The 24,793-nt window shown below is 32.8% G+C and overlaps 1 protein-coding gene across 7 annotated transcripts in view; it reads right to left on the reverse strand.

Moving 5' to 3' along the window:
- LOC147064177 (putative phosphorylase b kinase regulatory subunit alpha) overlaps positions 1–24,793 on the reverse strand; it is a 42,980-nt gene that overhangs the window by 12,518 nt on the left and 5,669 nt on the right. For 2 of the 7 annotated variants that reach the window (XM_085959013.1, XM_085959012.1), the window contains exons 5-13: positions 22,659–22,806; positions 20,818–20,982; positions 19,828–19,995; positions 19,546–19,687; positions 14,115–14,242; positions 12,285–12,482; positions 5,445–5,701; positions 1,118–1,246; positions 903–1,041 (exon numbers count right to left, since the gene is read on the reverse strand). In XM_085959013.1, the coding sequence (XP_085815139.1) occupies positions 903–1,041; positions 1,118–1,246; positions 5,445–5,701; positions 12,285–12,482; positions 14,115–14,242; positions 19,546–19,687; positions 19,828–19,995; positions 20,818–20,982; positions 22,659–22,806 (1,474 nt within the window). Of the gene's footprint in view, positions 1–902; positions 1,042–1,117; positions 1,247–5,444; positions 5,702–7,366; positions 7,457–12,284; positions 12,483–14,114; positions 14,243–19,545; positions 19,688–19,827; positions 19,996–20,817; positions 20,983–22,658; positions 22,807–24,793 lie in introns of all 7 variants that reach the window. The other 5 variants (XM_085959009.1, XM_085959007.1, XM_085959011.1 and 2 more) reach the window with 3 other exon arrangements.

The following is a 24,793-nucleotide window of genomic DNA, read 5'->3' on the forward strand; positions in this document are numbered from 1 at the left end:
TTGCATGAAAATTCAGAAACTTTGATTCATTTTGATTCATGCATGCAATCTTGCCAACTGCAGGATAATACATGTTTACCCATACATTTTCTTGTTATGGCCGCGATAATACTTACTGTCAACAGTAAATCCATGCACGTGTAAACGGGGTATAATTCATAGTTAATTTAATGATATTCAATTTACATCCAGATGGAATTTTCTTTAATTAACCTATAAAAGCAAGAGCCAGTTAGCCGTCAGTGCCATAAAATAACAAACAAGACAATTCTGAGATTTTGTATGAAAATTAGTGCAGTATTCCCAAATCCTTTTTTTGCCACACTGCAATATGTTTAGGCTCCATATATTGTAATTATACAAAAAGATTTAATTTAATATCTTAATATATATTAAATTCAATAATCTAATAACTTTCATAACCTGTTTCGTCATTAACAATACCTGTCCAAGTGGACGAAACTAAATCGGATTGTTAATATTAAATTATGTAGATTAACAACTTTGCTTTATTTTAATTTCCTCACAAAAATTATGTGAAATTGAGTTCTCTAAAAATTATAAGGAATCACTATCAGTTAATTTAAAAGCTTAATACATACTGATGGATCACAAGTTGTCATCTAGTGAGTATAATATCGTTGGGAAATATTATTTTTTGTATAATATATTTTTAGTATTTTGGAAAACTCTGATAACATATTCTATAATACTTGGACATCTTTTTTGTACATTTTGTGGTGATGATTTAAGTTCCAAATTTGGCTGGTCCAAGAATATAGAGTCACATGACTATCCCACTTATTTGATCATAATATTTTAAAGCCACTAATAAATATACTGTCTGAAGATTTCTCAATAAAGATAATTAGATTTTTGTTTATTTATAATAGAAAACGTACCACTGTTTATAGCAAATTCTTTTCCGCTGAGAATATGATGTAAGAGATTTTTCATTTCAAACGGTGATAAATTAAGCAAATGTTCAGATGCTTCATCTCCTCCGCAAGATAATGTTCTGGATAGCTCAGTGGCCATTACCTACAATTCAAAATGAGACAAACATATGTATAACTGTAATCATGTAATGTAACTATGTAATGTCTTCAAAACCGACCTGAATAATGAGTCCAACACGAAGTCTTAACATTTCCAAGAAGAGCTGTGGCTCAGTACGAATAAACATTGCCAAGTAAACCAGCAATTCTTGTGTTAACATGGCAGTACTTTCATCATCTCCATATGCCTTGAAAGAAATAAAAAAAAATCTTAACTCACATTTAAAAAAATGTTGTAAAATAAATTTTCTTTCTTATCATCAAATCTATGACATTTGAGTTGTTTATGTTAACAGCTGTTTCGGGTTATACACCCATCCTTCAGATAACAAATGTTCATGCTTAGTTAGAGGGTTTATTATGTTAATATTTGCTTTCCTATTTGTTCATTACCATTTATTATATTAGAAAGATTTATTTCTAACTGCCTGGAGGATAGGTTTATAGTCAACATAAATAACTCAACCATCTTAGAAATAAAATATAATGTAGTTTTACCACGTAAACACCAGTTAATTAGTACGTATGTACATATGATCGGAAATGAAAATAATGAAAATCATTTTTTTTAATTCTAATATATCCCCCCCCCCCCCCATACATTTCACATTTCGTAATTCGATTTTTTTTCGATTTTCGGTCCCGTGGAATTCGTTTTAATGAAGTTTTACTGTACTTATTACACTTATACTTACAAAATATGATGCTGGAACATAACAGTGTATTAAATAAGTACCTATAGCTAAACAACTTAAACACGGACCTGCACAGAAGCACAGTTACTTTCGTGCACATAGAGTATGTGTGTGAAAAGTCTGTTTTACAATAAATACCCCATCTCGATCGGGGTATTACAAAAAACCTTTAGATTGACAAGCACGAGAAATTATTGTTTTTAATGTGACCGAATATTTAAGTGATGAAAAAACAGTTCAATTTGAAATCTAATATTGTTATATCGGCAAACGAAGCAACTTTACGTACCTATTAGCACCATTCAGAGAGTAGTGCGGGAAGGCAAAGAATCGATAGATATGACATAACATAAAATCAGTTATTCCTTAACCCAGCCGGCGCCGATGTCACACACCTTGTACAAATCAGGCAAATTTCGAAATGCGCATGTGTATAAATCGATGTCACCGCTTCCATATTTATCATACGGGACTGATTTTTTCACGTAAATTTGGCCTGATTTGTCCTTCTCCTGCCACCTATGACATATTTTAAAAGCATTGGTTCTAAATATAAAATAATCACCAAAGTTTCGAACCAATTCGTACGGCCAAGTTTTGCCGGTCGACAGAAATCAGTTTGAATTGCGCGCCGCGACTGCGCAGTATACGACAGATTTTCAACCGAGCGGGCCATTGCGCGGGATTGTATTTATCGCATATAAGTTGAATATTTACCGCAATCGTTGATAAATACTTTTTTTGCTGTCTGGTGTATTTATCACATTAAAACTGGCATGATTAACTATTGAACGTATGATTTTATTTTACCGCGATTTTTAAAATACTTTTTGTACTGTCCACCGTGTCCCATTTTAGTGAATGTGAAAATTAATACTGATATCAATAACTATTGTGTGTGAGTTTAATGGTTTCTGTGATTTGGCATTCCCTAATACTGTAGTTAAACATTTTAAAAACATTTCATAGTTTTATAGTGCGTAAATATGGAGGAATAAAATGTGCGTACTAATGAGGAATTGGACTCAGATTATGATATGTCGGAAGAGGAATTGGAACAGCATGAGACTGATCATGACGTTGACGATACGGACTCTGACGAGCCAATTGAATTTTTGCGGTCGTGGAAAACTGGCCCGTATATTCCAATAGTTCACGAATTCAATGATTGTCGATCTGGCATGACATCGAACGACTTGAACGAATCCTCTCCCGAATGTCTTTTCTTTGAACATTTTTTGAATAAAAATATAATGTCGGAAATACTGAACCAAACGAATAGATTTTTTAACCATTTGTACAGTGCGGGAGACCTCGGACCGAAATCGCGGTCACACGATTGGACAGACACGTCAGTGCCGGAGTTGTATACATTTTTTGCCGTATCAATGCTGATGACTCGAAATAAGCACACGTCGATAGAGGAACATTGGAGTACCGATCCTTACCTGCATGCAGACATTTTTGGGAAAATAATGGCTAGAAATCGATACCAACTTATTTTACAAATGCTTCATTTTTCTGATCCTAGTGTGACCGCCTCAAATGATAGACTAGCTAAAATTAGAAAACTGTTAGAACATACAAGAACAATTTTTAGGGAAACGATGATACCGTAACAGAATCTTTGCATAGATGAGAGCATAATCGTGTTTAAGAGTAGATTAATTTTTAAACAATTCATTCCTTCCAAAAGACATCGATTTGGAATAAAAATGTTTGTGATGTGTGACGTAATGACAGGATATATTATTGACTTTATAATTTACTGTGGGGAAGGGACAGACATACAAGACAATGAAAATCTCGGTATTTCCGGTTCGGTAGTGACAACGCTAATGAAAGACTATATCGGGAAAGGTCACACCTTATGGTGTGATAACTGGTATTCAAGTCCGGCGCTCTTTAAGTACCTTCACTCTCACAAAACGAATGCTTGCGGTACAGTGAGAAAAAATCGTAAAGATATGCCAGAGTTCAGCAAACTGAAAAAGGGAGATACCGAGGCTTAGTACAATAGTCCACTTTTGGCTCTGAAATGGCACGATAGGAGGGATGTTCACATGCTATCCACCCTCCACGATGCATCATTTGGACCAACGGGAAAAGTGAACTATAGAACTGGCGAAAACATTGAAAAACCAAAATGTGTTATAGATTATAACAAAAATATGGGTACGGTAGATAAGTCCGACATGATGCTTAGCAACTTGTCGTGTATGAGAAAGTCGATCAAGTGGTATAAAAAAGTCGCATTCCACATGATCGACTTATATTTATTAAATGCTTTTTATTTATATAAATTTATTAAATGTGACAAAAAAACATTGGGCGATTTTCAACTCTGCGTAATAAAACAACTAGTGGATAAATATTGTGTGAGAATTTCAAATGCACCCCTGCCCAAGCCGACAGTGTCAACTAGCGATAATCCCGTACGATTATTGCCCAAAAGTGCAACGGGACATTTGCCAGAATACATTTTACCGACACAAAATACCGATAAGCCTAGAAGAAGATGTTTCGTATGCGGGAATTCTAAAAAAAACCCGAAAAAAACAAAACTCTCTCGCTATATGTGCCCAACGTGTGATGTTGCGTTATGTCTTTCACCTTGTTTTAAAATATATCACACATCAAAAGAATTTTAAAATAGGTTTATTATTGTATTTGTTTTTTTTTTAATATGTGAGTTCGTGTTAATTTATCAATAATATTCAATAAGTTAAGTGTTTGTGTAGTTTAAATATATTAAAAGGGTCCCCTTTATATTTGTTTACGACTCAACCCGAAGACATTAATATGTGATTTATCGATATGCACTTGAAAATTGGTAACACTCCAATTCGTGGGAACGTATGCACCAGTGTCGAAATAATACACACCGCGCAGAGCTCTAACTATTGGCTACAAAATGGCGTCTTGCAGTAAGTTCTTTCAAATTTGGATAGCATTCGTTTGTTCGAGTGTTTCTGATATTATAACTGATTTATTACGGTTTTTTAGTGTGTCGAAATTATCTTAATGGCTTTGGGTTCTCGACTGGAGCTGTGACATATTTTTTATTGCTTTTTTTAGTATAGAACAAAGACGATAATGAAATTCATGCGTAGTTATGGTGCGTCATACGATTTTTGAGGCAGGTGCCGGGTTAATTACATACCGAATAAATGGAAAAAAATGTTGTGAGCACGATATAAAAATTGAAGATTCTTGTAGGGCAAGTGGTTTATATGAATAGACACAATATATGGAAAACTTGATAATAAACATTGGTGCGGAGTCGGATGAGATGTCATAGTAATACGCGATTTATATTTTAAGTATTTTAATAAGTCATATTGAAAGTAATTTTAACGATTTACTACGTGTCATACGGGCTGCCATTTTTGTAACTGACCGAAAACTTGCGAACCTACCCGAACTTCAAAAACCTCATGCTTATGTTGTCTAGTTATAGTATTACTTTCCAGTTAAACAATGACACATTAACCAAGCAAGTGTTGTTTCTACGGAGTCATGCCTCAAGAGATGTATATATCAGCAAATTTTGTCTCTCAAAAGAAATTAATCTCATCAATGCCTTATATTAAATTATGGTCAGTTTTAGTAGCTGATATTTAATCGATCATTTTGGTAATCAATTAGAATAATAGCATTACCAATATTCCTGATAATTAAAGTATCTCACCAAATGAATAAGATGCCTGAGTTCGTTTTCTGGGAGTGGTGCTGTGATGGTGTGTTCATTGGAGGGAGGCATCCCGACCGTAATCTGTTTCTGTCGAACGAGAAGATCTGTCACCGCTTTGGCCAGATCCTCTACTCTCTTTCCGAGCATGCCCGCAGTGTGGCGCACCAAGCCCCAAAGCTTTTGCTGACAAGCCTTTTCGTAGAGACCCTTAAGCAAGTCCTTCACCGTAACAACTCTTCCCATTTCGAGCATACCTGAAAAATGGTCAAATGATTTTAACCATAGTCATAACTTAATACCTACCTGTATTGTACGGTAAAACCTCAATTGGACCCCAATTATCTAAATGTCAGTTTTGTGTTACAGTAAAACCTCGATTCTGCAGACCACGATTTAACAAACGAAATTTCTGATCCGTATCACACTATTAAACAATATTTGGCGCATGATAAGCACATGACACACAGTGTCGAACATGGTAATTGATTCTGTTGTCGCGTCGCGTGACGTACTATGTCAATAAGATTTTTCGTGTTTTTATATATTTTAACCTTTATTTTTAGAGTTTAAGATCACTGGTTATTTGAATGATTTTAATTTCTCATTTTTTAATAACAATAAAAACGTAACGTGTACACGATTTTGCCTGTCTATGTACAGTGGTTGCAAAAATAATATTAAAAAAATGTACTATGTGTAATTATTTTAAGATGTGTAAAGGCCTTTGTACAAAAAAAAGATTTTGTTGCAGAAAAATGGTCCCTTGTGCTGAGAATTTTCACAAGATATAAAAATTAAAAAAATTACATTTCAATCTGTGAGTAATAAATAAGTCACCTGTGCTCTGAATTTTATTTCAAAATATTAAGAAATAGCTTCCACACGTTTTTTTTACTCAAAACTCTTTTAATTTTTTTTGCACAAGTGCCATTTTGCTTTTAGGGCGACGTTTATATAACTGACTTTTGGCTTTAACGGACACCCCTGCGCCCGATTCAGTCTGTTACATCAAGGTTTTAGTGTACATATTTAATTTACTTTTATTTATAACATTGTGAATGTTTACAACAATATGAATATCTGCAATATTATGAATGTTATTCCTAAATGTATTATGTGCAGCAAATAAAATCATGCATTCAACCTTATTGTAATATCAATACAATGACATATCCTGAAATTAATAATATAATTATATTCTTATCTACTATTCTATTTTTGAGATTTTTAGTTATGTTTATAGTATGTGCGTATCATGCCTGTCATTGATTAGTAAGTAACTTTATTAAATCCACAGCAAGTTTTGCTAAATTTTTAATGCTTCGTATGCAATTTTTTTTTTTAAATATGTAAAACATGCAGTTGCAAAAAACATTTGGCTACAAGATGCTCTTGATTTTTTTTAATTGAAAAGATTAGAAATGCAATAATTGAGAATATTGATTAGCTCGGGGCCCATTAGATCGATAATATGTAATGAAGTACGCATTCATATAAAAGACGTATTTGTGCCATATTAGAGAATACAAAAATCTTATTTTTGTAGGCAATGTATCATCAGTATGATGCGACCCCAGGCTTAAAACTGTTTTCTTTACCAACCAGTTGACTCAGTGTTGCCATCCATTTTTTTTTTTAAATTACTGCAATGTGAATAGGTAATTAAAGTCAATATGGAATGCGTTATTATTGAAAAATAATTAGACAATTTTGATTTGTCAATAAGTTATCAAAAGTGTAATAATTCCGCGTGGGTAAGTATTTAATATATTGAAACAATGAAAAGTGAAGAATGCAAATAAAAACAATGGGTTAATTATAATCCCAGTGGTAATTATTATAATATGACATCAGGTGCATGTATGTACGTAACATGGTATTTTTTATACGATTAATAACATAAAATGATTATTACTAACTCTGGTGATGTTGCATATTATTCGCGTTGTCAGGCTTTTGCACTGTTATCGATGCTCCATCTCTGTCTGTCACAAAATCCGTGTGGCTCTCTAAATGGGCAATTCTTGCAATTTTAGGCACAACAAAATACAAAAATCACAAAAGTCACATCTCTAACAAGTAAGTATTTATTTACAAATATAAATATACATTGGAAAGAATTATTGATTTTACCCTAACAAGCCACTGAGTAGTTGGCACTCCTGTCATTTGAGAGAAATAATTAATATTTATTTTTGAATGTAGGTATATTACAATACAAATTTGCCAGTACTAAAAAATAATCAATGTATCCAAAGACAATATTTATTTAGTAATGTCATTGAATTTTTGAAAAGCAATAAAGCATGGATGATTGAGTCTAGTTAAAAATTTGCATAATAAGAAAATCAGATAGCAAAAAGCTTGTATTAAATAATATTATGTAGCAAACTGTTTACAAAATACCATTTAAAGGTGAGTACAGAATTTCGGTAGAGGCTTCCTCAGTATGTACCTATGTCTTGCGGAAGTACACCACTTAAATATGTGGACATTTCTGCAAATTCCACAAACCATGCGATGAGGTAACCCCTGTCACGAGTCTGTATTTATCTTTAAATGGTGAATGACTACGTTGAAAAAATGGATTTTTATTCAACAGGAAAATATTTTTTAATGATGTAATATTGTATTCCTAACCCACATTATTTAGAGTAAATATTTGCTAAACTTGAAAACAGGCTTCAATAATGTAATATTACGTTTATTGAAGAAAATATTCATGCAACAAAGTACTAACAGCAAAGCATTTTTCAGAAATGCATAGCTTGTAAAAAGATATACTACATACCAACACAAAGTTTATAATGTTAGTGTTCTATGATAAAGTCTTTATAAACAAATTCAGATTCACAACACACGGATGTTTTCTTGTACCATTGTACATATTATGTTCTATGGGTTAAAAGTAAAGATATCAAACCGGTTTATAAAATATATGTGGTCATACTCACATATTTGTACAACTGTTTTTTAAGGATAAAGTGCAAAAATATATAACAGGGAATAATATAATAAGCCAGTAGCTAAGTTATTGTCATTTTGAAGGGTCCAAACATGGGCAAAAATAAATTAATTTCATAAAATTTATCTATCACTTGGTATTCACCATATATGGTACTGTTATTCAAACTGTGCGCCGCGGCAATACCTGGGAGCACCGCAGGCTATTTGAAAAATTTTATGACTCCCAACAACCTTAATACGGCGTGCTTGTGCATGGTCGCAATGATAGATGATACTATATAGAAACAACTTAAGGCGTATGGGTTTATTCGCAATCGCTTCCTTCGCTTGGCGTCTCACATAGTAGATACGAAATCAGAGGTTTTAAAAGTGTTGAATTAATAATATTTTTTTCCTAACAAATTTTATAAACATTTTTGTAGTCGGTAGAATAAATTATAAGAATAAAAATAGTAGACCTCTAAATAAGAACCTCATATTATTGATATGCTGAATTTGTGAAGTGACACCTTTTCTTGAACCTATCATATTGTAGGTTCAAATTCAGTGCAAATATTTTTCAAAAAAAAATCTAATACTAAAAAACACGAAAGTGTAAACAAATATAATTTTATTCATTTTCATAAGCTAACATTACAAATTATAAGTTTAAAACATTCACAAGATGGCATGAAAGATATCTGTTATTATTGCGTTTTTATTAAATTATAAAAAAATGACTCATAAAAGAAAGCAATTCAATGAATATTTGTCGAGGAACGTTTTTTTTTAAATTTAGTACACAACAATTATGATTTAAGAAACAATTATTATAATAGCGTGTATTTGACGGCAGTACGTTTTGGTCGCCGCGGAGGATTTCGGAACATTAGTGTATAGAAAATTAATAATTGGTTCCTTAATTAGTGTATAGGTTTAACGGTATGCAATGTATTAGAATAACTATTATAAATTGTTTTTTTTATAATTTTATTTTCTTTTCTATTGATAGCTATTAATTGATAATTGATATTATTATATTGATAGATATTCATTGTTAACTTGATAATTATTATATTGAGGGTTTCTTATATCCATCGACCGTGTTAGTCTAGGATCAACGAGTTCAGGCAATACACAATTCATATAAATCTTGTCACTTGTGATGTGAAGAGTAATATTGTTTTTATTATTCAATGAAATAGGTTCTTACCTCAATATATGTTTTACTTGAGTTAAATAATTACTAATAAATGCCTAAGGTGATTCCATTCAATTCAACTCGGCATTAAATATATTAAATTCTAAAAGTTTTGTACTATTTCATTTGAGTCGTTTTATGCGATCCTGGTTTCGCCTTTCGACATCGTCAGGATGCGCACTCATCAAATATACAATGACAACGAAAGCAGCTAATTCTCACTTAACAATAAATTAATACAATAAAGTAAGGTAAAAACTTTATCACCTACCTATTAAGTCAAAGTGCACAATGAAAAATTTAACAAACAATTAATTATGAATAGTTGAATTGTGGCAGTATGAAAAAAAAAGATTTTACCAGAAACCATCTGAAAAATATATATACATCATAAAACATTTACGTGATTTTGTGCCCCAAAACACTTATTTTATTATTATTTTGACGATTAGGAAAATTATGACACATGTTTCAGTGGCCATTACTATGACAGCATTCGAAAACGTATTTTACTTTATATTTTCTACAAATTTACTATTTGTGACATAAACCACTTAAGATCGATAATAAATAGACCTTGAAAAATAATATTATTTTGTTTCTATTGATAATGCCAATAAACATACTCCTGGATACGTCCCTTTGAAAATAACAAAACATGGCGACCCAGGTACATAAAAACTGTATTAAGTACATGCAAAGTTTTTCAAATCGCTTAAAGCCCAACCAAGTAGGTATTTATCAAAATAATTAAAGTCCACCTATATTTTATCTAAACTGCTCAAGTCCAAAATATTTTTTTTTATAAATGTTGCACCGAACGAATACCTTTAGGACTTCTTTGTAGCCATTGTGGTTATAAGATTCAATTATCTTACAATATCTCACATGCTGCAACCATTTGTATTACAAGATAATAAATAATATAATATAACTACATTTTTCTCAGTTTGACATTCACTGGTATTTTATGATGTTTGATTTGTCAACACAAATTATAACACCTGGTCTACGTCATGTGGTCTTGCCAATTTGATTGTTACTGCAATGCGAGTAAAGGTCATTTTTCTATGAGTTAAAATACTGTTCGCGACTTGGAAAAAAAAGATGTCATCACCGTTGAAATTCAGAAGCCTACTAAGGTTAGAAATGAGAAATTAGAAAAACTATATGGATTAATCGATTAAATGGTCTCTTTTTGTTAATTTTGCAAAATAATTATATTTCTAAATTGTCTGAAAATAGGATAAATACATGAAAACGTACGACGTGTTTTGGTAATATAGCGTCACTAATTGTATCGAATTTATAGGGTTTTATTTATTTTTTCATGGTTAATTATTATTTATAGTATTACTTGAATGTTATATTATAATAAAAAAATATTTTTATTGTGCAGTATATATTATTTTGTGAGAAAAAATCATTCAAAATTGGCTGATGTATACTCAAACTAAAATGGCTTTAAAATATTTATTTTTCTGATATTAAAAAAAGTACGTGGGTTAATCAATCAAATGTATTATTTTACCCATTTCTTTCATACAATATATACCTGCAAAACTATTATTAAGTTCAAAAATTCACTGTGGCGTGACAGTCGTTTTGGCCAATTTCGAAAACAGGACTGACTATTTGTCATTTATTTTAAAAAGTAAAGCGAATCAGAAAATTTTAATGACACAAAAAGTTTTATTTGAATATTATTTATTAGATTTTAAATAAATAAAGTGTTTATTATGTGTCAATTCGTGTTAAACGTCCTTGCCATTTCCACAATTCTGAGAAGACAGGAAAAAACGGGTCCAATGGCCTTAACCTTAAAATTGCGCAGATTACGAATTATAATTACATTTTTGAAAAGTATTTGTCCCACCTTAGCAACAAGTTTAAATAATATTTCGAGAGATAGTATTCAAAACTTCACATGGATTTGAAATCTGAGAGAAATGAGGTTAGCTGTAGTAATATCCCATGTGGAGAGGTTATACGTTGCTTGGAGGCGGCAAAATAAGGAAGGAATACGAATATTACAACTTTTGAGAATAGATTTTGAGTCAATTTATCGCCTGCAGCTCAAATAATCTGTGTAAGTGTATATCAGCAACTAAAAATAATATGAAGTGGTATTTTGGGTCTACTTAAGGACAACACTTTGCCTATGTATGTCACTGGGTAAGTAGTTTGATTCCAAGATGTGAGACACTGTGTCGAGTATAGCAAACTCACCCAACCCACAACTAGTGTTCAACACAAAAAAGTTTGAGAACCATTGACACATTTTTCTCACCCCACCACATAGAATTGTCACTATTTATATTATATAAACTCAAATTTAAAATGTTGATATCTACCTATACATTATGAATATTGAATAATTATTTTTATATGCACCTAGTGAGTGATTACCTACCAAATGATAAATACATTTTATAAAATTATCATGAATTAACATGAATGTCACCAAGAGACCATTGAATCTCATGAAAAGACCAAATGAGTTAGTTTATCTACTCATTCTTTATAAAATACAGGCTTCACATTCAATTGGATATATAAGTATCAGTGAATGGCTTCACAAGGGAATATCAATTATAAGCAATTAAAAAAAACACATGTCATAGGTTGTATTTTTTTGAGACCTGTTTTTTCTAACGAACAATGAAGGTTGGATGATATATATTTTTTACCAGTGTTGAAGTCTAAGCCATGAGTGTCAACCAAATATTGCAGAATGTCTCCTTGCTCCTCAAGACTGTCACCCTCCCGCAACATGGCGAGGAGTTCTGCCACCTCCTGCTCCGCGTACTGACTGGAGTTGTTTCCACCTGTCTCTGAAGTGCAGCGGTGCCTGGATCCTGCCCCTCGAGGTGCAAGGTTCACCATAACTACACAATCAATTTGAATATCAAATTAGTATATCAGGAGTCCATCAAACTGGGGTTACTTACTTATTGCTACTTGGGATTTTACACGATTGTTCATCAAAATAATGTTGGTTCATTTTCGAAAATAACTTCTACATATTTATACTACTTGTAAAATTACAGTACATTACCATGTTCGATCCTAAGAGGTTCGTGTGGATCTTAACCGAGTGTTGCTTGTATTAACAGATTTTTTGTTTTTTACGAGAAATGGATGTTTTTATCAATAATATTTCAAAGCACAAGCGTTCAACTCACTACATATTAAACGGCAATGTGAAATGACTTGCAGCTAATTTGATGTTATGTGGGCACTACTATCAAGATACTGAACACATCCTCTGGGACTGCCTGCTGATGGAATCCGACTGAGCGGAGCTGTTAGCCAGGGACCTTCCATATACGGGCCCAATTGACCAAGTCGACTTGATATCAACCAAGGCCAACTTTGAGGCATTTGAAAAGTCGTCAAGGGTCGTGTGGAGGACGGAATAATGCCGATCCCTCTTTAAATTTATCACTTTCAACTCCTGACGCCCGTTTCGGCATAGTTTCAGTATAAGGGTACAGAAGACACTTCATGTCACTAAAGATAAATGACAGAAGAGTAAGTCAAGATTCATTTTTAATTTCTGAACTCTTTCTTTAAGCACCAAGGTGCATTATTGCTACGTCAGTCCCATGCAGCTTCGTTTCGGAACAAGGAAGTGTGGCACTAAAATCTTTTCATTCTGACATAGTATCATGGAAGGTGGCCATGCACAAATTGCGGCTGCACATACATGGCGGGTAGAGATGGGGTAATTCAAATCATGGTCTTAGACTGCGAATATTATAACTTGAAGTGTCATGGCCGCCGCCGTCATGGCGCTGCGATGTATTATAAAAGGATTGCCAGTATTAGGAGACTTTCCCCCCCTACTTTGGTTCAGAAATTGAATATCGAATACAATACCAGACGACAATATTTTTCCAATCTGTTAGAATATTTTTAGTTATATTGTAAAACTGAAATGTCGAAGAATATCTACATGTCATTGCAGCGACTCTATCATCGACCTTATTTAAAGGCCCAGTGAGCTCATTTTCTTTTTTTTCTTCTTCGCAGTAAGTTATAACATGACTTATAATCCTCCTGCTACCTTTTCTCAACACTTGCATTATTAGCATGTTTAAACACTTTACACAAACTTGCAGCACATACAAATAACAAAAATCAAATGATTGCACGGCGAGGGGAACGAAGAGGAAAGGCCTAGGGAGGACTGTAGTTCTCGAAACGGCCACGCTTCACGTTATACTTGCCGCAGTCTAGTAACCTAATTATCAGCTTCAGTTTTGTGAATATATAAAGACTCAATCTCCAAGTCCGCTTGAAAATTGCATAATAATAAAATTGTTACCTTGAATTTAAATTTTAATTCCATTAAGTATCAGTAAATCAGGTCGATTGTTTTTATCTCTTTGGGTTAAGTTTGGTATTACCTAATATTGTCACCGTATTGTTATATAATTTCTTTACAAGTTAAAGTGAATATTACATAACTATGAATACTTTGATAGTAGATATGACTGTATCAGACAAGATATTACCTTTGCCTCTTACGGTACGATCGTCATCTTTAGCTGGTGATTCTGACTGAGCTCTCTCAATGTTAATTACGGGAGTAGCATCCTTGCTCGGGCTTGTCGCTTGTCCTAAATTGGTTGTTGATGTTCCTCTAAATACAAAAAAGACAATTAATACCTAGTACATATTTAAATAATTCCGCTTATGCACTAGTCAGTCGACATACGTTTTGTAAACAGAAATAGTAAATATAGTTTCGGACAAAGGTAGATTATATTAAGTACTGATTATCTACGGAAACACCGACTAAAAAGGAATGAATAATTTTACAAACTTTTAAACGATGGAAAAGTTTGTAAATAATATTAACCTTTACCACTCGAAATTTTTTTTATAGGTACATACCACCCACTCGAGACTTTTTTCCGTAAAAAGCATAATTTCAATATAAAACATTTAATAGGTGAAAAAAATGTAAATTTTTTTTTTTTTTTTTTATTTCTATAAAATAGATTTATAATGAATATACTGTACTTATTTTTAGTTTATTTATAATTCTTCATTGTGTGGTATTTCACAAAGCAATCTCCAATATGTAATCCTGGCTTATCACAGAATCGTAATGAAATAGCGGTATGTAGAGAAGTGGCTATAAAGTGTAAATCGTCCATACATATGAGGCGCCGAGTGCCAAAGGAGCTCAAGCGCCAACTTTACGATTTTTGGCATTTGAATGTAGGTTTTTTCTATAAATCGATATGTATCATGCCACAAAGTCTTATCGCTCAAATAATTATAGATATTTTACAATAGAGATTTATTTTCTGTGGCATAATTGTTTTGGTCGTTATGTCGACACGCCACAGAAGCTTATCTGCCAATATTCTATGGAGAGTGCAAGACCAAAACAGCTGTCAGATTTTTTTTTTTGAATATACGTTCTCAACAGTGAAAAAAACTAAAAATGAGCTGAAGGATTACAAAAATAATTTCGATGTGTGTTAAACCTGTAAACGAGGAAAATCATGGTAAGTATAACATGTTTTATCCGTTTTTCTTTCACATACGCTGTTGTTTAAAATATTTTAGATTACTTTTGAAATATGGTTATTAACGTCATTTTAGTAATTATGTCCACTAAACATTTACTTCCATAAAGGAAAATAACTCTTATTTCTAATTTCATCTTATTTTATATCCAATTACTAAAGATATACACTAAAAACAGTATTTAAAAAATCACCCGAATCCTTGAGAAAAAATGATGGTGTTAAATTTGAATAATGATTTTGTTATTTTGGCCAGTTTGGAGTAACGATTTGATTTAGTATTATTAATAATATTGGGTATATAGACGGTTATTACAAAAAAAACCATCCAAAAGCTTTGAAATCATTGCTGTAATGGCAAAAACGTATTTAACCTGATAGCTGCCCGTAACGTAACGTTTACGTCATACACGGCGGCTATTCAGGCGCCCGTACCGTACGATATACGCCGAGCCGTTCTACACGCTTGTATGAGTCAAATATTTATTTATTTAATTTTAAAACGTGTAACTACATTTCTGATCAGACCTTGCAAGCAAAAAACATTTGTACGGCGCATACATCGAGAGAATAAGGGAATTTCCCGAGAGGCCAAATCAGGGTTAGCTCAAAATTCCCCTGCACACTGGGATATCTTGTACAATAGGCAGTTGATATGATTCGATAGTGATGAGTCAGTTGTCGCCGGAATATCATTTAGTCGGGATGCTAATTCGGAATGCTTTCTTATTCAGATTTGCGTTATAATTGGAATGTTTTCAATGTTTTTACATTGAAATTTAATTTCTATTGAGTGACCAAGTGTTTTTATTTATATTTCATATACAATTTGCGTATAAAAAAGTGTTATATTTACGAGTTTTGTTTTAGATTTTACCTACTAAACATGAATGAAAAGAAAGATTTTCGATGTTTTTAGATAGAAATTGACAAAGGACTAAGTGTTGTGACTATTTTTTATTTGTATTTCGGATTCGATTTGCGTATACAAAGTGTTTTATTTACGAGTTTAGTTTTACAAATTTTATTATTCAAAATGGATGAGATCGACGAAGTTGGTGAAATCGATAACCTTATCGAAACAGTTGAATCTGAAGACGATGGAAGTGATGATTCGGATGTCGAACTTGAGGAAACTTTGGAAGTCGATGAAAGTGAAATTATCACACCGGAATCCACTGAAAGACCGACATTTGAGTGGAAATCGGATATGTTTGAGCCACGCGCATTTTCCTTCGATGCTAACGTTTCGGGATGCAAAGCTGATAATTTGACTTCGGATGCACTCGAAATGGACTATTTCAAATGTTTCATCGATATTTCTTTTATTGAAATGTTAGTCCGAGAGACCAACAGACAATTTGTATTTGCCACAAAAAATATCACAGTTTTGAGTGATCGTCTACGGCGATGGGTAGACTGCACAATTGATGATATGTACACATTTTTGGGGCTGTGTATGCTAATGTCAAGGAATTCACGGAATAAAATATCTGAACACTGGTCTATCCACAGATTGTTATTTTCACCATGTTATTCCGAAACCATGTCCAGGAATCGTTTCGAACTGATGCATCGAATGTTGCATTTTTGTGACAATGAAACGCAGGTTCCCGGAGATCGACTATATAAAATTAGACAGGTCCTGGAGGAACTGAAAATTTCTTTCAAGCAGTACATGTGTCCATATCAGAACATATGTATTGATGAGAGTCTTCTCCTTTTCAAAGGCAGACTTTTATTCCGCCAATTCATCAGGACGAAGGCTAGTCGTTTCGGAATAAAAATTTTTGTAATGGCTGATTGCAAAACTGGTTTTGTCTTAGATGTAATCATTTATACCGGAAAACAAACTGAAATTGAGAAAAATAATTACATCGGTATATCGGGCAACGTGGTGGTAACGATGCTTGGACCATACTTGGAACTAGGGCATACATTGTACATTGACAACTGGTACAGCAGCCCAACGTTATTCAAGTATCTTTATGATCACCGGACGAATGCCTGTGGAACCGTAAGGAGAAACAGAATTGGGATGCCCAAATTTACTAAGAAATTGAAAAAAGGGGAAACCGATACATTCCATACTGACGAAATTATGGCTTTGGCGTGGAAGGATAAAAAGGATGTTACAATGTTGTCCACAATTCACAACAATACTTTCAAACCTACTGGAAAAGTAGACTATAAGACTAAAATTCCGATTTCCAAGCCGGAATGCATTGTTGATTACAATAAAAACATGGGTGCTGTGGATCGTAGTGATATGATAATTTCTTCTGTAAATTCGACAAGAAAAACTGTCAAATGGTACAAAAAACTTTTTTTCCATTTGATAGATTTATCTCTGCTGAATGCCCATGTATTGTTCCAACAAAAAACTGGAAAAAAACAACCGCTGGGTGAATTTCAATTGAAAGTCATCGGACAACTGATCGAAAAACATAAGTTAGAACCAAAAACTCTTTTGAAGCGAAAAGCACCCTTACCCTCTAGGCTAACAGAAAGACATTTTTTGGGTAAAATACCACCTACTAACAATAAAATTAATGCGGCAAGAAGATGTTATGTATGTGCCAATACAAAAAATCAGAAAAGACGGAAAGAAACTAGGTATTTGTGCAAGCAGTGCGACATTGCTCTGTGTTTTGAACCGTGCTTCGAAATTTTCCATACACAAGAAAGTTTTTAGTGATTTTAATGTGTTTAGTATACTTCTTAGTGCTATAAGTATTTATGGTGACATTTTACAAAAATACTATAAAATTTATTTTTCAAAATACTTAAGTATATTAAAAAAAAAAAAAAAATTCAACTAATTCTTGTAAGTGCAGTGTTGTGACAACCATACCATACCTGAAAATTTTCAGACATTTTCACGAAATTGTGTATGAAAAACTTTTTCGCCGAACTTCAATTGAGGTCTCATATATGTAAGTGCATTATATTGGACTTTTCACTATTCTTTTAATTTTTTTATAATATAATTAATTCCTGGGCCCTGGGGAGTATACCTAGTACTTTCAGCTGGGCTGTTAAAAGGTTAATATTATAAGGCAAATTTTATGCCAAACAAACTCATGTAACAATCATAACAAATTTGACCATTTTTTCAGTGTTTATTTGGCATAATAAAATTTGTTTATATCAAAATGTTTTTTTATTGCTATCCAAACCCTTACAATAAAACATTTTTTTTAAATGATTTATTTTTTTAAATTAATGCCATTATTTGAGTTTGAAAATGTTAATGCCACAGAAGCTTATGCAACAAAAAAAAGTATCAAGTGCCACCTTTTTTCATTTTTCTATATGCCAAAGGGGCTCAAACACCATTTTTTTGGAATCCAATAGATATTTTTCATTAAATGTTATTGCAAATAATACTTTGATTTTTTTAAATTTGCTTTGCTTAGAAAATAATTGTCCATTTCAACATTCAAGTTTAAAATTAAAAAAATAAATTCACTGAAAACTTGTCGGCCATTTTGTAGCATTTTTGTTAAATGGTGCTTGAGCTCCTTTGGCGCTCGGCGCTTCATATAGTTATGACTGTAAATATGATCCAAATGATTTGCCTTCAAATACACTTGTAATATAAGCAGCCGTCTCGTAAATTTTCTAAATTAGTTTCGGGCTCATAACAACTTATTCCCAGTGCGATACACATTATCAAAAGATTTCTCAAAAAATAATAAATCGATACGTAATAATTTTCATTTGACTCATTAGAGTATTTCACATTATATTTGTAAGGTTCTGAATCGGCATAATATAATAGTAAGTATTGTCATCAAAAACAGTCTATTCAAATATAAAACTGTAAACTATACGAGACGCCCCTGCGCAAGCGAGAACCAATAAAAATAAATAAACACACTTCAAAATCATGCGTGACAAACAACTTCAGTTCACTCTAGTCTGGGAACGTTCAATAAATAAAATTTATGTGACAAAAAAACATTGCTTGCAAGCAAGCGACCTACGAATAAAAAAAGAGAAGATTTAGATAAAAATACTATGTAGAAATTACGCACGCAGTATTCTTTTGCCGACTTCTTTCCCAGATAAATGTAATAACCTATTATTATTCATTCTAACTTGATTGAAATCGCATTATAAAAATTGCTGAAAATATTACAAAAAATTATTTTATTGGCGTGCCGCCGCTACGGCGGCACTCGAGTAATACGGGAAACTTCTAATGCCGCCGATATGGCGGCACTCGAGTGTTAAGGGTTAATGAACACGAAGAGCGTGTTGCCATACAATAATAAATATAAATAATGCTGGGAAAATTTTATCTGTAGTGTGTTCATTTACAATTAAAACACTGAAATTAGAAGCGAAAAAAATTACAAATGTATGCACACATTATAGATTTAACGCCTTTGGTTGATACCTGTTGACAGCCCTTTTCTTCCAATCGTCAGATGAAGGTGAAGGACTACGACCCACTCGTCCAACGGAATCAACGTCGAGCCACGAAGACTTCCTCTCCAGGGTTGGAACCACGCATTCACCTTCCATACCGAGCGTGTCAGCTATATTTATGACAGAAACATTAGATTATTATTTAAAACTATGTACACATGTTAAAAGTCTTGATTATTGAGTGTTCATTTAATTATCGAGGAATGTAAAAGAATAATATATGATTCTTGGAAAGTAAATCTGTACTTACAATCGACATTGATTGATCTGGTCTTCTTGATGGCTCCTTTAACAGACATTTTTCTGCGAAGAGTCCTAACGTCTCTTCGACCCCTGGGCTGCGTGAGGAGACTCGATTTATGACTGAACGACCTCAGCAAGTGTTCTTCCAAATATTGCTGAACTTGAGGATTCAATTCTACGAATGAGACAATCAATTGATTTCCAATAGATATACCTTATGCATGTCTTATAATTAAATTAAATACCAATAAAATCAAAATCTTTATTTTACTTTTATCTGTAATCCCATCACCTTCAAAATCTGAAGCTTCTTCAGATTAAGTTCTGATTATTCTGAATCACAATTTGACTTTTGACTTTGATTGTTGAAAATATTGTCTTCTGTGCCATCAAGGATGTAAGTGAGGCAGCATTTCTCCACCTAAAGTATTTTGTCGTTGGTTTGCATGAAAATATAGAATTTTGTATGATCATTATTTGTCCAATGGTGAACATTCGCCTCACTAATGCCAAATTCACCTTCTGCAGTTCTGTTGTAAGATTTTATTTGAATGTAATAGCCTAGTATAATCTACTTGAAAACACATTAAATAGCATTTAGGGGCACGATTCAAACTCAACGTGTTTAGGCAGTATGTATTTCAATTACCTGCTCCATCGCACCAGCTTACCCCTACGCACCAAACGATCCCCATTAACTCCGTCATAACTGGTGCATTTTTGACAATGATTGTAAGATACCATCAATCATAAGACGTACTTTTCAGAGACTCCAAAATAGTTTGTGTACGTCGTTTAATATTTGACAATAAAATTATGATTTCTAATGGATTGAAGTTTTGTACTATTACTCAAATGGAATAGTAAAAAACTTAAATCCATTAGAATTTAAATTCAAATTCCATCGAGTACCTTCGGTCGATAGTATTAATATAATAAAATTATGAATAAGTGTTATTATTATACTTAAAAAACTTAAACAAATCAATAATCTCACTGTCAGGATATCCGTCTTCTTGACTGCCTAAGAAACTAAGATTCGTTATCGCGGACGTGCTCAAAAAGTCTCCCAAATTACCCAAAGTGACACGGGTTCCGTTAATGTATCCAGATTTGAGCTTTTTCATTGTAGTTATCATTGCCATCGGTATTTTACCTTGGTCTGAAAAAATGTTAAGTAATATTAAATTCTTGTTCTTTTTTTTTTCGACCATATTCGATCCTAATAGGATCATATGGGCCTCCACAGAGTAGAGGTTTGTATTAACAGATTTTTGTTTTTTACGAGAAATGGATGCCAGCCACTTGCTCAACCTATTAGTTCCATACACCGACAGAAACAAATTGAAAAACAATATGTGTACTTGCCAGACCCAGGATTCGAACCTGGGACCAACGGCGTTATAGTCCAACGCTTAAGCCGCGCGGCCACCGTGGGTGTTGTTCTTGTTCTATACAGATATTAATTTATTATTAACCAATACTAACTACATACATATTATCATGTTATCAAACACAATTCCAATTAATATATAACAATATCCAGTGTAATGTGCTAAAAAAATAATGGTTATAAAACAAGGTTCGCTAATTGAATAAAAATAAAATTTAGAAAATAAGACATTGGTCAACAATGATAAAAAATCAAAGAACAACATTTTTACATTCTGGTGAGCTACATAGAAACAAGAACACATGTTTTATAATAAAGCACATACATATGTGATTTCTATCCTTTCTGATTGTAGGAGATGGATATATTTAATGATTACACGATTTTTTTATCAGACGATGGGTGACTATGGTATGGATACCATAGTCCCAGTTTAATGATAACAACAATTTTACTATTGTCATTTCATAGTATTGAATTGCATACCAGAGCTGTTCGAACCCCCTATTTTTTTAAACATTCGGTTCTACCAAAACAAAAATCGGAACCCAGGTTACCAATCCTGAAAACCAGTTAAAGATATTTATTTTTATTTCTAAACTCAAAAGTATATAAATTCTAATGGATTCAAGCTCTGTACTATTCCATTTAAGTGGCTTTTTGCGACCCGGGTTTCGCCTTTCGGCATCTTCAGGCGCCATGTACACTCACCAAAGGTAAACACACTGTACACGTCGCCTGAAGATGCCGAAAGGCAAAACCCGGGTCGCAACAAAACTACTTAAATCGAATAGTACAGAGCTTGAATCCATTAGAATTTAAATTCAAATTCCATCAAGTACCTTTAGTCGATAGTATTAATATCAAAAGTATATGTCTATACTCTTTTTTAAAAATATCCTTACGAAGAAAATATGGATCCCACAATTTCAGTGAATTCAATATTAGTTTAAAAAAAAAAATAGGCTTAGGCCCAATGACAGTAGTATAATAGAAGCAGTGAGAAACAATTACAGAAACATTCAGGCTAAGATAATAACAAAAATGTAAAGTAGTTTCACCAGGAATCACTCACCACATGAGAAGTCAGTGCTTTACGCATTGGACTATGAAGGAATAATATTTTTTTTTAATAACTGATTCAAGCATGTGTGAAGAATAAATATTACAAAATTGACAATGGGACCACTGGAGTACTGAAATTTTGCGGGGATTTCCGGTACCAATGTTTTCAAGTTTCAGAAACAAGGGTTCCGTTCCTGGTTCAAAAAAAAAGTTTTTCTCAGGGTTCGGTTTTGGTTCCATTTCCAGCTCTGAATACATACACAAAAATATAAGCTTATTATTATAAAAACAATCACAAAAAATTAAAATAAAGCCCATTCATTCAGCCCAGCTGTACATTGTTAGTAGAAGCTATAGCAAGTTATGTGAAAGTGGTTTACCTAATAGATAATGCGTCGCCATTAGTGTAATAGTGGGACGGCCGAGCATTTGCTTCCAACTCATGCCGAGGAATGCCAGGTTGGCTGTAAAATTGCTCGTAAGAAGGTCGGGGTCACGCGACGTGTAGTACTCTTCGTAATCAAAGTTCTGCGCAAGGCATTCAGTGATTCAAATGGCACACATAGCATTACCACTAACAGACCACTAATAGTTTTGATGAAAACTCAACAAGGAATAATGATATCTACTTCGGATAGTGGTGATTTAAAAGAGGGTTTCTATATTATTGAACGAAAAATTAAGGAATGTTAAATGTAAACAACCTGAATTTAAGCCAATTTAAAAATGATTTAAAAAAGTGTATACATTAGTAGGAAAGTAATAAAATCTAAAAGATATTATTTGTTATTTTTAAACGGAATAGTTTAAATATAGAAAATCTAATTGTGGGCCAACACCTGTTCTGTCTCAAAATAAAGAGTATTTTTAAACAATATCATTATTAATTAAATTAAATATTTTTACAACTTTATAAGGAAATATTATTGACATGTTAATAACTGAATGGATTCATAATGAATGGTAGACATGCTTAGGAAACATCATTAAACCTCAATGTGTTCTCGAAAAAACCCAATTTAGTCATCTCCCTATTAGTTTACACAGAACCGTAAAAGCTTTAAAAACCTCTCTACAATATACAATATCCATCAAACTATAAAAACTTTTATCCCAAACACCTCAAAAAAAATTTAAGCCAAAGATTTTAGACGCCCCCTCAAAAAATGCCATTTTTAATGCATATTATTATTCGTAGCATGAAAATGTCTGTAATATCGATTCACAAGAAAAAAATCGTGTTTTTAATAAATTTACATTATTTTACATATTTTTTACAAAGGAATTTTAATGACTTTTTGTTGTTTACTTTACAGCATAAATAATAATGGTTATATACAAGTGCGCCCCACTTTCTTTTGCATTTTAAATACCCTACCCTTCAGATTATTAAACAACAAAAAGTCTGTGAAAACGCAATTTTTTAAATATAAAACTACTACAAATAGCGAAAGGTGGAGGTAGGCTGTGGAAATCCGACATAAACTGTGAACACTAAACTTTGTCAATCATACTAAATGAACAAAGAATACAAAATGCAGGTGGTATCGGGTAGTTTTTTTAAATTAAATTGAACCTTGCCTAAAGCATACATACCATAATAGATATAAGAAAAAAAATATTCTTCTCTCTGTAAAATATTTAAAGGGACCCGGGCGTAAACGAGTATAAAAAATTTCACATTGCCGGCACTATTGCCGGAAAAAATTATGAAATTATTGCCTGTCACCATATCTCGGGCAATGTATGACCCAACATCAGTGCCGGGCGTACATGTGACTTGGGATAAAGCAACAATGGCGACAATAAAGTTTCTGCAGCACATAATATTATCGTTCTAGATAATCTCATAAACAAATCAAAAATAAGAGAAGGATTTGCATCTGGTCCTACTTAAACCAACGTTAAACAATATGTAATATAGGCCAGGAATTAGTTCATGATAATTATTTATTTAAAAACTTCTTTGTTAAATATAATTCGTGCAAAGATAAAGAATGATCCTTAAGAGATGCCATTAAATCGGGGTCTTAGGGTGACAAGGGTGAAACTACAATAATCACGGTTTTGAGTTAAGCATTGAACTGGCTCCGAAAATCACTATTATTACATCATTACAAATAAAATCATTATAAAGGCAAAACCTTATGCCGGGTCCACACTGGCAACATGTCGCGCGACAACTTCGTTAAATTTTACGATAATTATCATAATTGCTTAAGAAATTTTACGATAATTATCATACTTATCGTAAAATTTAACGAGGTTGTCGCACGACATGTTGCCAATGTGGACCTGGCATTACACTCTCCACTGTATTTTTTACTGATAAAAATAATATGTCTTAAGGAGAAAATTACTTAAAAGAAGACTGTTTTTGTGTTTATCTCAAAACCATTGTTTTGTAGTTTCACCCTTGTCACCCTAAGCCCCCGAAATCATACATCATTTTAGACATTTTATAGGTAGAACAATATTTTTTATCTATTATGGTTTGGTGTCTGGTTTTAATCGA

Source organism: Rhyacophila brunnea, unplaced genomic scaffold (assembly GCF_057557595.1).
Source record: "Rhyacophila brunnea isolate RB1 unplaced genomic scaffold, BYU_Rbru_1.0 scaffold_8, whole genome shotgun sequence".
NCBI classification, from domain to species: Eukaryota; Metazoa; Arthropoda; class Insecta; order Trichoptera; family Rhyacophilidae; genus Rhyacophila; species Rhyacophila brunnea.